This window comes from Staurois parvus, unplaced genomic scaffold, assembly GCF_062004578.1.
Source record: "Staurois parvus isolate SC_StPar_1 unplaced genomic scaffold, SC_StPar_1.0 ptg000129l, whole genome shotgun sequence".
Lineage (NCBI taxonomy): Eukaryota > Metazoa > Chordata > Amphibia > Anura > Ranidae > Staurois > Staurois parvus.
The window spans coordinates 6,480,198-6,494,778 of NW_028317925.1; the positions used below are offsets into that span (position 1 = coordinate 6,480,198).

General features: G+C 39.5%; 1 protein-coding gene across 2 annotated transcripts in view; it reads right to left on the reverse strand.

Annotated features, from left to right (window-relative positions):
* LOC149466470 (septin-2A) overlaps window positions 1-14,581 on the reverse strand; it is a 145,677-nt gene that overhangs the window by 56,378 nt on the left and 74,718 nt on the right. For both annotated transcript variants that reach the window (XM_089672489.1, XM_089672488.1), the window contains exon 7: window positions 11,584-11,701. In XM_089672489.1, coding sequence (XP_089528615.1) covers window positions 11,584-11,701 — 118 coding nt within the window. The remainder of the gene's footprint in view (window positions 1-11,583; window positions 11,702-14,581) is intronic.

Below are 14,581 nucleotides of genomic sequence, written 5' to 3' on the forward strand. Positions count from 1 at the left end.
TTGCTCAGCGCTGTACAATAGAAGTTCTCAGCAACAGTGCTTATACAACTAAATATTCATTAAGTGATTCAAAGGAAAGCAAAATCTTCAAACATTTTTCAGTTTATATAGTGAATGTTTGAGTTTGTAAAGAAGAATACAAACACTGCTATTTTTTTGAACAGTCTAATATTCACTTTTCTTCAATTTTTTTTTAGAGGAACAACACAAATTTGATATATTTTTCTTCATGTTCTGATTTGGAATAGAATGTGTAGTGTTCCCAATGCATTTGTGTGTATGGAAAAAAAGGCTATTAGAAGGATTTTGAGCTTTATTCACTTTTTTCAACACACTGCTATTATTTTGAACACAACTGTATATATATATATATATATATATATATATATATATATATATATATATACACACACACACAGATATACATACATACACACATACATATATATACACACACACATATACATACATACACACATACATATATATACACACACACACACATACATAGTGTATATATACATAGACACAGACACACACTTTTTCCTTTTTAAAAAGAATAGCTCTGCTACAACATGGTTAGGAAAACAGGTCACACACTGATTCAAATCTTATGGAGTTCTGTAATAGGCATAATTCGTGTATTACAAATTTACTGAAACTGCACTGCGCTCACAATATATGGTCATTTTAAATAGATAAAAGGCTCAGTATATTTCAACAAAATAAAACAGCAACATAAGGTGTCGCTGATGATATTGTGAGAGAACTTGCCATCAGGTTCATAACATTTTATATTACAAGATGCCAACCACCAAACTTGAATAAATTGAGGGAGTTACTAATAAAAGTCATTGCAACATTTCAAGGTTGAACACTGTGTACAGAGTTCATCCATTTCATAAAATATGAAACAATTAATAAAATTCAAGTAACACGTAGGATCATGATGTTCTGTAACCTAAACTCCCCTATTTTTAACATGAACATCAAAAAGGTACAATCTGGACTCAGACAGACTTACTCTACTGCCATCAAAGGAGGTTTGAAACTTTTTGATGATAAATAGGCAGGCAGGAGATGCCTGTTGTTTAATTAGCAATGCAGGATTACAATGCTGAGCTTAACTGTGTAAACCGCCTGAGAGATGCCACATAAATACCTTATATTTAACTGCTCAGCTCCCAGCTACTAGCGTGGTAAGATTAATGAAGGCAGATTGCTAAATGAATCCCATGATAATCTGGTGCTAGATATAAACACCAAATGCTACTTAAAATATTTTCTGTAAAACCAAGTCAGATGACCAGCATGCCAAAACTACTAACATGTAACATCTACTGAGATTTCCCAAACACAGTAAAAGTATTCAAACAATGGCAGGAAAGGTGGTTTATGGTAAAAATTACACATATTTACAGCATAGAAAGTTCAGGATCTTGATATTAATTTTTATACAGTTTCAATAAAGTAGAGAGCATTATAAGAAAGAAGCAAAAAAGTGTGCCTATTGGACCACAGTCTAAATTGTGTTACATTTGTATAAATAAAGGAGAGATACCAATGCAAAAGAACCGAAAGAGAGGCAAGTGCATGTGGATGTTACAGAGATGTGTCCACCAGTATGGGGGAAAGAAGGGGTGGCTGAAAGATCAGAGAATGGGGTGCAGACTCTGGCTGTTAAGAGTAAAATTGGTAAGGGATATGGCTGTCAAGCCAAGAACAGGATTTGTAGGTCAAAAGGATGTGGCTGTATCGGTAAGCCGTATCTGTTGGTGATATATGGAGAGCTCTACATAAAGAATTCTACAAAGGAAGGTACATATTTACAAAGTTCAACTATACATGTACTGTGTTACAACATGTAAAAGGATCCTGTCGCCTGTTGAAATAAATGTTTCTCAAACAAGCGTACCTGCAAAATTAGAGATGCAATACTTACTGTTCCTGCACTGTCTGAGCACCGCTCCATTCAACAGAAATCCTCCTTTGTCAGACCTCCACCTTCAATGCTGTATCCTGTAATGTGTGGAGGTCAGAAGGAGAAACCGGTGAGAGCTGCGGACAACCCAGAAGAGCTACAGTGTTGGTTTCCCTGCAGATTTCAAAGGAATATTTCTGGTACCAAAAGAGCTTTACTGAAAGTGTACTTTTACAAAGGAGGATTTCTATTGTACGGAGTAGCAATGGAGGTACAGGCAGTAGGAAAGCGTATTCTCACTCGTATTTTGTAGTTACACTTGTTTGGGCAGTTTTCATGTAATATGTTATAAATTTATAAACAGAATATTTTGGGGATGTGGTCTATATCAGTGTCTGTTCTTTAATAAAGAAAGGTTCACATCATAGCGCATTGGGAACGTGTGCACAATCGTGTGTGTTCTGAGCATGTGAGAGAAATGCGCTACATGTGCGGGGTGCCATTAGTTAATAAAGGCACAAGCAGGAACCGGCAAAATGCCTGCAAATGCAAAACTGTATGGTGCTGCAGCATGTTTAACTGACTGAAAGAGACAAAAGGGCATTACGCAGGATTGTGACCCAGAATAAAAAAACAACTGCTGAAAAAATAACTGCAGAGCTCAATCTCAGTCCCATGAAAACAGAGGTCTGCAGTCACTTTTGCAGCAGTTGTTTTCTTATTCTGTGTCACAATCCTGCGCAATGTCCTTTTGTCTCTTTTGGTCAGTTGACCAAGCCAACCGTGGTTATGCTTACCAGATGACGTTTTCCCGGAACTGTCTATGCTGTCATACCCTTTCATAATGTACCAAGCAACATGGCAAATAAATTGGCCGTTTCAGTCACAGCCAACAGCCGACTGGGCACCAACAATCTCCCTTCTTTGAAGCGCAATAAGATCTAACATGACTCCATATTACTAGCAGTGCATGCAGTGAATGACGAAAATGAGGCTTCTCACCTGTTAGCTAGGTGTCTCATCACACAGGGGAAGCAAAAGAGTGTTACAATACTTCTGCTTTCAATGTGAAACACGTCGTCACTTTCACCTCCGCTAATCATGCAGTGTTTCCAGAGCAGAGTAAAGATATGAGAGGATGGATAGACTCTGTGTCTTCTGCACCCATGAGTCCTGACCTATTCTGCCTTCCAAACTGCTGTGCTGTAAACCTGGCCTGTTCTTGGCAGTGCAGCTTTAACGAAAAAGAAAGTCAAAATCTTTAATATGTTAGGACTATAATGGGACTTTTCAGTGGATACATAGATGTATTCCTCAAGTGTGGAGAAACTCAAGAACATTTTCATTCTGTGTCTTTGCTACATCTATGATTGTCATTTGCAGCTGTAGCAAAGATTTATCCAGCACTGGTGTATAGGGAGGAGATCCAGTGGTCCTCTTGACTTCCCCGCCCCAGCTGTCCCCTATTTTGAACACAGGAAATGTCCCACTAACAGCTATGCACAGTGTACTTATTATTTGCCTGACATTAGCCAGGTATAAAATGGTAAAAAAAAAAAAAAAACCTGCCCTTATTAGCCCTTCCTCCTCTCATCGTGCCTCCCCCACCACCTCTTGTACATATTTATATAGTGGTGATGTGCCAATTTGCCCCACCACTTGCTGCCATGTCAGGAACTAATTAAGTTTCTTTCCTCTGTTCTTCATATGCTGTCCTGAGATGTAAGCACAGTTCTGTGTATGTGCAGACTGTGTATGTGCAAGCTGTAAAAACACATTATTTCAGCAAGCTACAAATGCCATAGAGTTTGTTGGGAATCAAAGCTCCCTGTGTCAGAGCGTGTCCTCCTCATTCTGTTTCCCATGTTGACTACAAACAGGTGAGCAGTAACTAGAGGAGTCTAAAGTGCTGAAGTCTGGAATGGTGGAACCTCTTTTCCATAAGCTAGTGATGTAGGTTCCAACTAATCAAGAAACTAGAAGGCCTATAGTAAAAGTTCAAACTGACAGAATTAGTTAACTCATAGCAAACTAAACTCAAAGTACATTTTGTCACAATTCTAATCCAAGTAGCCAGCAAGGAGAGGACAGGGAAACTACTCAACTGCTCCTACAGCATCAATCCCTTTTACCAGTCAGACGGTAAAGGACATTCCAGTTTGTCAGCATGGTAGCAATGCCAGGTGTTGGCTTGCTCTGATCTCACTAGCAAACCAGCACCAGCAGCAGGATTACATGTGTGAAATTGACATTAAACCAGTATTAAACTTGAAAGCAAACATTATATTATTGCAAAAGGAAAAAAAAACTGTTACACTAAATGATTATAAAGTGTGGGCTAGAGTTTGGCCTCAGTTTGTTAGTGTATTTAAATTGGTTAGTCAATCTAACACTCCCCTCTCCCCAGACTGACAATGCTGCAGTCTGCTGTGGTCCTTCATATAGAGTGGGGAGCTCTAATAATAGGAAGTGTGTTACTAGCCAGATCACCAAAAACAGAGAAGAAGCCTAAAAATAAGAAACAGAATACAACCACCAAATCGAATGATTGGTAAAGCTGCAACATATTAAATTTTTTCGTTTTCAGGTTAATATTTCTTTAAGTCAACTACACCCCAGTTCATGCACACTAATGTATTGTAGATATTTTGAACAAACAGTAAAAGAACTTTACAGTGGACTCTCCCTACCTTAAAAATCTTTGAATCTTCTAAATGCCCCCTTCCACCATTTTCACAATCATAAACGTCAATTTTTTTTTACTCCTGACCCCTGAAATCTGCATCCCTTGCTACTGAACCCTTGCACTGTGAATCCCTTTAAGCCACACCCAATAATCAGCACAGTAAAAGACACACCCAATTTCTTCCACACACCGCACTTTTTCCTCTGGAAGCAGGGCCCAATTTATATTCCTGCACACAGGCCCACTGCTTTCAGAAAATTCCCCTGTCCCCGATTCCTGCACTATGTACATTATTTTTGCCCCTGACCCTTGCACTTTGTAATTTATCCAATCCTGACTTCTGCACTCTATATGTAGGTATAACAATCAGGTGTTGTTATCAGGCATGGGTAAGATGATTCATCTTGTATGGGGGGGTGCAGTTTGACATGCTTACCCTGGGTGCTGGATGACCTTGTCCCAGCACTGAGTGTAGCCAAAAGTATGTGGACACTTTCCCCAAATTACTGAGTGAAGATATCTGGAGTGGGGCTGAAGTATTCAGGCATGTACATTTTGGTGCATGAGATGGAGGGAGTTTTTAATGGGCTCAGATAGTGGAACAAGACTAGCTGAAATACTAAAGGGCAGTTGGATAGAGCCAGGCAAAACACTGGAGTATGTTTTTTTTATCTCCTTTCAAGCAGATCAAGAGGCCTAGGTCACTGCTCTGACTCATTCATATGTGGGTAAAAATTTCAGCTAGGGCTATTGAGCTCTGTATAAAACATGTGATTCCCAACAAAGGAGCAAAGGAGATAATGATGCCTAAACCGCCACCTGATGGATTATTAGAGCAATTACTATATGCCTGGATAAAATATACAATAGGTTTGCAAAAATTGTATTCTTTAGTAATACTGCATAAAGAAATAAAAGATGTACAAAATTACTATTCAGAACAAAGACAACTCTTCCTCTTGGTCTATAGGTTGACATTTTGCATGCCAATGGAAAGGACTTCCCCTAAAAGAAAGATTCATTGCATAAATGGAGATTCGCGGGTTTAGGGCTGAAACAACGAATTGACAATCAATTATGAAAATAGATGTCAACTATTTTCATAATTGATTAGTTGGTAAGCTGATTATTTGGCCTGCCTATGGAATGCATTATTTGTTCACATGTCAGTATACACAGTGAAGCACACATACAGCTCAATACACTGTTCGTACATGTCAGTAAGTGCCTTAGAACTTGTGAATATAAATGTGCGAGGAACAATGCCTCATGGGACTTGCAGTCCTGGGCAGGAGAAGGAAGTGATAAAGGCAGAAGATTTTACTTCTGGGTATATTATAAGGCAGTCCAACTCCTCTAGGATGACACATCAATACGTGCCATTGCCAGAAGGTTTGCAGGGTCTCCCAGCACAGTCTCAAGAGCAAGGAGGAGATTCCAGGAGACAGGCAGTTACTCTAGGAGAGCTGGACAGGGCCAATAGGTTTTTAACCCCATCAGCAGGACCGGTATCTGTTCCTTTGTGCAGGAGGAACAGGGTGAGCACTGCCAGAGCCCTACAAAATGACCTCCAGCAGGCCACTGGTGTGAATGTCTCTGACCAATCAGAAACAGACTTCATGAGGGTGACCTGAGGGCCCAACATCCTCTAGTGGGCCCTGAATTGGCAGGTCCGCCACTGGCACCCTGTGCTTTTCAGAGATGAGAGCAGGTTCACCCTGAGCACAAGTGACAGCCGTGAAAGGGTCTGGAGAAGCCATGTAGAACATTCTGCTGCCTGGAACATCGTTCAGCATGACCTTTTTGGTGGTGGGTCAGTGATGGTCTGGGGAGACATATCTATGGAGAGACACACAGACCTCTACAGGCTAGACAATGGCACCCTGACTGCCATTAGGTATTAGGATGAAATCCTTGGACACATTGTCAAACTTTATGCTGGTGCAGTGGGTACTGGTTTCCTCCTGGTGCACGACAATGCCCGGCCTCATCTGGCGAGAATATGCAAACAGGTCCTGGAGAATGAAGGAATTGATACCACTGAATGACCTCCACGCTCGCCTGACCTAAATCCATTAGAACACCTCTGGCATATCATGTTTCCGTACATCCGACGCCGCCAGGTTGCACCTCAGACTGTCCAGCAGCTCAGTGATGCCCTGGTCCAGGTCTGAGAGGAAATACCCCAGGACACCATCCATCGTCTCATTAGGAGCATGCCCCGACACTGTCAGCCATGCATACAAGCACGTTGGGGCCATACAAACAACTGAGTACCATTTTGAGTTGCTGTAATAAAATTTAAGCAAAAAGTCTGCTGCATAATTTTTTCAATTTGATTTTCAGGGTGTCTTTGAATTCAGTCCTCTGCAGGTTGATAATTTTCAATTGTATGAAATGATGGGGCATACTTACATTCCTAACTCATTACCCAATTCATATCAGTATAGATATCCAGGATGATATTTCTCCCCATCGAGATCTGATGTGTTTTCATAGTGTTCCTTCAGGTTTCTTGAGCAGTGTATATACAGGTGAAACTCAAAAAATTTGAATATCGTGCAAAAGTTCATTTATTTCAGTAATGCAACTTAAAAGGTGAAACTAATATATGAGATAGACTCATTACATGCAAAGCAAGATAGTTCAAGCCGTGATTTGTCATAATTGTGATGATTGTGGCTTGCAGCTCATGAAAACCCAAATCCACAATCTCAGAAAATTAGAATATTGTGAAAAGGTGCAATATTCTAGGCTCAAAGTGTCCCACTCTAATCAGCTAATTAAGCCATAATACCTGCAAAGGGTTCCTGAGCCTTTAAATGGTCTCAGTCTGGTTCAGTAGGAATCACAATCATGGGAAAGACTGCTGACCTGACAGTTGTGCAGAAAACCATCAATGACACCCTCCATAAGGAGGGAAAGCCTCAAAAGGTAATTGCAAAATATGTTGGATGTTCCCAAAGTGCTGTATCAAAGCACATTCATAGAAAGTTATGTGGAAAGGAAAAGTGTGGAAGAAAAAGGTGCACAAGCAGCAGGGATGACCGCAGCCTGGAGAGGATTGTCAGGAAAAGGCCATTCAAAAGTGTTGGGGACTTTCACAAGGAGTGGACTGAGGCTGGAGTCAGTGCATCAAGAGCCACCACACAGACACATCCTGGACATGGGCTTCAAATGTCGTATTCCTCTTGTCAAGCCGCTCCTGAACAACAAACAATGTAAGAAGCGTCTTACCTGGGCGAAAGAAAAACAGATCTGGTCTGTTGCTCAGTGGTCCAAAGTCCTCTTTTCTGATGAGAGCAACTTTTGCATCTCATTTGAAAACCAAGGACCCAGAGTATGGAGGAAGAATGGAGAGGCACACACTGCAAGATGCTTGAAGTCCAGTGTGAAGTTTCCACAGTCTGTGTTGATTTGGGGAGCCATGTCATCTGCTGGTGTTGGTCCACTGTGCTTCATTAAGTCCAGGGTCAACGCAGCCGTCTACCAGGAGATTTTGGAGCACTTCATGCTTCCTTCCGCAGACAAGCTTTATTGGGATGCTGACTTCATTTTCCAGCAGGACTTGGCACCTGCCCACACTGCCAAAAGCACAAAAACCTGGTTTAATGACCAAGGGATTACTAGGCTTGATTGGCCAGCAAACTCGCCTGACCTGAACCCCATATAGAATCTATGGGGCATTGCCAAGAGAAAGATGACAGACATGAGACCGAACAATGCAGAAGAGCTGAAGGTCGCTATTGAAGCATCCTGGTCTTCCATAACACCTCAGCAGTGTCACAGGCTGATAGCTTCCATGCCACGCCGCATTGAGGCAGTAATTGCTGCAAAAGGGGCCCAAACCAACTACTGAGTACATATGCATGCTTATACTTTTCAGAGGTCTGATATTGTTCTATGTACAATCCTTGTTTTATTGATTGCATGTAATATTCTAATTTTCTGAGATTGTAGATTTGGGGTTTTCATGAGCTGTAAGTCATAATCATCACAATTATGACAAATCACGGCTTGAACTATCTTGCTTTGCATGTAATGAGTCTCATATATTAGTTTCACCTTTTAAGTTGCATTACTGAAATAAATGAACTTTTGCACGATATTCTAATTTTTCGAGTTTCACCTGTATACACAGCAGGTAAAATAAGTAATGAACACATCACCAATTTTCTCAGTAAATATATTTGTAAAGGTGCTATTGACATGTATTTTTCACCACACGTCAGTAACAACCCATGCAATTCATACATACAAAGAAACCAAAACAAATAAGTTCAGAAATTATGTTATGTGTAATAAAATGGAATGACACAGGGAAAAAAATATTGAACCCATGAAGAAAGGGAGGTGCAAAAAGGCATGGAAAGCCAAGACACCAGCTGAAATCTATCAGTAATTAGAAAGCAACCTTTGCAACCTTATTGTTGCAAAACATACTGATGGCATTGGCTACAGAAGGATTTTTAAACTTCTGAATGTTCCAGTGAGCTCTGTTGGGGCCATAATCTGGAAGTGGAAAGAATATCATTTCTCCATAAACCAGCCATGACCAGGTGCTCCTCACAAGATTTCTGACAGAGGAGTGAAAAGAATCAGTAGAGTCGTCCAAGAGCCAAGGACCACTTGTGGAGAGTTTCAGAAAGACCTGGAATTAGCAGGTACAATTGTTTCAAAGAAAACAATAAGCAATGCACTCAACTGCCATGGCCTGTATGCACGCTCACCATGCAAGACTCCATTTCTGAAGAAGAAGTATGTTGAAGCTCATTTAAAGCATGCTGCACAACATTTGGACAAACCTGTGGAATACTGGGAAAATATAGTCTGGTACTGGCACTGCACATCACCCCAAAAACACCATACCAACAGTGAGGTTTGGAGGTGGGAACATCATAGTGTGGGGCCGTTTTTCAGCATATGGTACTGGCAAACTTCATATCACTGAAGAAAAGATGAATGGAAAAATGTACCAAGACATTCTTCATAAAAATCTGTTGCCATTTACCAGGATAATGGAGACTAAATGAGGGTGGACATTTCAGCAAGACAATAATCTCAAACACAAAGCCAAAGAAACTCTAAATTGGTTTCAGAGAAAGAAAATAAAGCTGTTAGAATGGCCCAGCCAATCACCTGACTTGAATCTAATAGAAAATCTATGGAAAGAACTAAAGACCAGAGTTCATAGAAGAGGCCCACGAACCTTCAAAATTTGAAGATGGTTTGTGTGGAAGAATGGGCCAAAATCACACCTGAGCAATGCATGCGACTAGTTTCTCCATACAGGAGGTGTCTTGAAGCTGTCATTACCAACAAAGTATTAAATACATTTCAGTTAGCGTGTTCAATACTTTTCCCCATTTCATTCCATTTTACTACACGTAACTTAATTTCTGAACTTATTTGTTTTTGGTTTATTTGTATGTATGGATTGCAGGGGTTGCTACCGACGTGGTGAAAATGTCATGTCAATAGCACCTTTAGAATTGTATTTATTGAAAAAAAATGGTGACGTGTTCAATACTTATTTTACCGTGTGTCTGTGTATACACACACATACATATATATATATATTATATTTATTACTTTCACTGTTTCACAGTATAAATAAGCCCCTTATAGTAATGATCATCTGCTGTTTATGTACTATAAAGGGCTAATTTTTTTTAACCCCATAATGACAGGTGATAAAAAAAAGCATGCTGCTGCTACTAAATGTCTTATGCTAGCCATACACATATTGATATTTGGATGAACGGATGACTGTCATTTGAAAATTTCACTGCTTTTAACATTCAATTTTGAAATGATTGTAATTTCTGAGAAAAAAAACACACTCTCCGAAATTGGTTCAATCAAGAAAAGTTTTCTATTCTGCTCCTTTGAAATTTTTCTGTCACTCTGCTAGAAAACGGAAGTTGATTCAACCCCATTAACAATTGGGAAATTGAACAAACATTATTAAATCGAAAATTTATGGCCATCATAAGTGACAGCAGGTGCAGGTATTAAACTACCGGCCTATGACAAGGTAGCGTGTCATGCATAATATTTTTACATTCCTGTCTGAAAATCTGCAAAACAGCGTTTTAGGTCTTTTTACATTTTTTTTTCTTTCAATAAAAATGTTGATCTCTGAGTCTGATATGTACCAGATTCAACCTCTAATAGCATGCACAGACTCTTCTGTCTGTTATTCTCAGAGTGGATTAGATAGTTTGTTCTCTAATCATACAGCTGTGTATTTGTATTTACCACTGCATATAGATATTCAAGAATAATGTCATTTTTTTAAACTTTACATAATAAACTAAATTATGCACCATACTTTTTTTGAGGGTTTAATCCGATTAATGGAAACAATAATCGGCCAACTAATCGATTATGAAAATAATCGTTAGTTGCAGTTGCAGCCCTATATTACAGCCTATTGCACAAAACTTTTGTCAACCATGTCTACATTGCCATAAACCAATATGAAATGACATCCATATATGTTATAGTAATGACCAAGGATCTTTAAATTTCAATTCCCAAGAAGCACAAACAAAGAATTGCCTTTGTTCTGTACAATGGCTGTGCTTGCCAAACAAAAATCACATGCAGCCCTGTGTCTGGCACACACAATATTGTGATAAAGATTTTATGGTTTCCTTTCAGACCTAGAAAGAAAGGGGTAGCGGAAGCTGGGTTTAAGGGACTTCCTGTACCGAAAAGCTCCCAAAACTAAAACACCCAGGTATTGATTCTCATCAGCAGAATATTATTAGGCAAAACAAAGAAAATATTCAATTTTTTTTTAGACATGTGGTATTCATTCGGTATGTGTCAACATGGAACACAATAAATCAGCCCCAAACACAGCTGTTAAACAACTTTGTTACTGGAAAAAAAAAATTAAAAAGATTATGCATAATAAAATATCTTATGATTACTTGGTCTGTGTGATTTTCAGCAGTGTGGTACTCACTCTTCTCTTAAGCCGCTCTCTCTCCTTCAAGGTCAGGGTGTCTGCTTTAGCAATAACAGGCACTATGTTCACCTTTCCATGAAGAGCCTTCATGAATTCCACATCCAACGGTTTCAATCTGGATTAAAAAACCCCCAAAAAACTAGCATGAGTAATATGACTCTGTGCAGACTGTACTATCACGCAGAAAAAAGGTAACTGAATGTAGTCAATAAGGCAGGGTTGATGGGGAAAACCCCATACCTTGTCCTTACAAACAAATCATCAATGACTGCACCCAATATTTCTATTTTCATGGGTCCCATTTAAAATAATATTGAAACATCAAACACAACATCCCAAAGTACCCAAAATAGATATTCTAGAAAAGGTTGGGTCAATTTTAATGCAATAAATATCATACAAAGCTCTAACTTTTCTATTCTGCGCAGTATATTTCTGACGCGTCACAATAAACACCAATAGGATATGTTTTCCAAAAGAAGCGTATCAGATATCATCAATAATTAGTCCCTCCTCTCTAGTCATGTGACTGAGCCTGAGCATAGTCTCTGAAATCTTGCTTTCTAATTTCAGAGTAGTACATAATGAGTTGTATAGTGGAGAGGAGACTAAGACAAGAACATGTAATGCCAGAGCATTGTACATAATCCAAGAACCTGCATCATGTACCTATGAAGCTATAAGCAGCAAAAACTAAAAAAGATAACCAAGGCCTCATGCATACAGGATGTTAAAAGAAACTCTCCTAGAAGCTGCCTTCCTGGCAGCAGCGTATTTGCAGAAAAAAAATGCCTGACGCTTGTAAAAGTATCTAACACTTTTACAAGTGTTTAGGCACATTTACAAGCATCAAGCACTGAGGCGTTAATTTATTTAATCACCCAGAATAATAACTTATTCTAGCCATTGAAATGAGTGCCTAGCGTTATCACAAGTTTGGGCGCATTTACACGCATCAACCAGTTTATTTCTGCCAAATTGCTGCTGCACCTCAACGCACTGGCCCTGGGTTCTTCTTACCCTACCTTTAAACGCTTCTGCCACTAAAAGCTCCTAGAGGTCTATGTGTGCAAGGACACATAGAATAACATGGAAGGCTATTTACAAGCAGTAACAAAAAAAACAAAAAAAACAAACCGCCTGGCACCCCTAACAGTGGCTGCAAAAATGCCCTGTGTGCATGAGGCCTAAACCTCAAAACAAGAAACTAGAAAGATTTTCAGCAGGTACAGAAAATGCCGGTTGATTTTTCTAGTTTATTTCCATCCTGTGAGATGAACTTGAAGCAAAAACAATATTATCTTCCTTCTGTAAAATACTAATCTCTCCACCACCAATGTAATGGAGATGAACATAGTAGGCATGCTTGAATTCCAGCCTGGCCACACAAGATTACCAGGTAAAATATATGGGGAGGAAAGCTGAAGAAACCAAAACTAATGCAGGCACCTAATTTAGGTAATGGTAAAAGTTGCAGTATATTAAAGCCCAATCATTCAAAATAAAAAAAAAAACACAAAAATCAGCACAAGGGACACGACTTACTATTAATGTAAAAGCGACAACTTCCAGCACTCAGGATGGGGCCCTCTCCCTATAGCTGCTAACACTTAACCTCCTACCAGTGTGAATTAGATCAATAAATAAATAAATAGTGCAGCGCTACATCCTAAATAAACATATAAATATATAAAATAATCAAATCAATAAATATCGGTGTAACAGTGCAAAAGTGTAATTCATGTGTTCCACCAGGAAACAACAAAAGTGATCACGTGACACATATATAAAATTAATAAATTATTAACCACATCAGTATATATCATAAACATGTGCAAACTTGCAAATAAAGTGTAACACGTGTATTGCACCAAAACATAAAAGTGACAAAGTGACAAATATTGCTTAATAAAGTGCAATCAATGTGCACCCTATACGGGAATAATCAAAGTGACCAAGTGACTTAATAACCTATAAAGTACAAATGATCTAAAAACCAACACTCTGTGAAAACCTGTCCATATATATATATATATATATATATATATATATATATATATATAGTGTATTTCATACACAATCTTCATGCAGGTGCCATCCAGTGTTCACACTGTGTATATCCAATAATGGCTGCAATGGCCCCTCACCTCCTTACATTGACCCCACAGGGCCAACACGCTTTGGAACACAAAAACCACTCTGGTTTGTCACAGGATCCTCCCCAGCGATGTATGCTCTCTACCCAGCTGCTTCTCCGGTTCCTCCTTATATAGAACTCACAGGGACACCTTGCCTCAAGGGACAAACACCACTCTGTTGTATCTCAGGATCTTTCCAAACGCTGTATACTCTATATTCCTCTCCGGTTCATATATAAACAGAAGACTCCCATAGTGTAAAACCGCATTTAATACATCAATTAAACAGAAAATATCTACTCACATTCTTCTTCATCTTTCTTATAACATGCACATATATGGCTCCTTCACCTCATGCTATGCCTGCCTTACATGGGAAATGGATATAGAGGTTTCAAATATGGCCGCCACGCCGGAAATGACGTCACCGCCCTTCCCAGAATCCTCCTCGCGCACCGACGCGTTGCAGGTTGTTTTTTTTCCGTGCAGAAAATGCTGCCGTGTGGGCTGCAGTACCAGAGCTGACCAGCGGGTGCACGGACACGTGACGTCAGACGTATCGACGCTGACCGGAAGTGCGATCGCGGCCATCTTGGAAGTGGGAACATGTGGCTAATGTTTCCCTAAACTTGTTTGTATCTGTATCCCTGTGAGGAGGAGCTGCTTCACCCTTATTTTAATGTAAGTTGCCAAATAAAGGAAGACTGTGTTTTATCTACTATCGGTAACTGTGAATTTTCTCATGAGGGAAATGGAGGAATAATATTGGAGGAAGCCTGAAATCTGAATGATCTGAATGATGAGATAGTAACCCAGAGTGGTGTGATGCCCTATCTCTTCCTGCATAGGGTAATTAT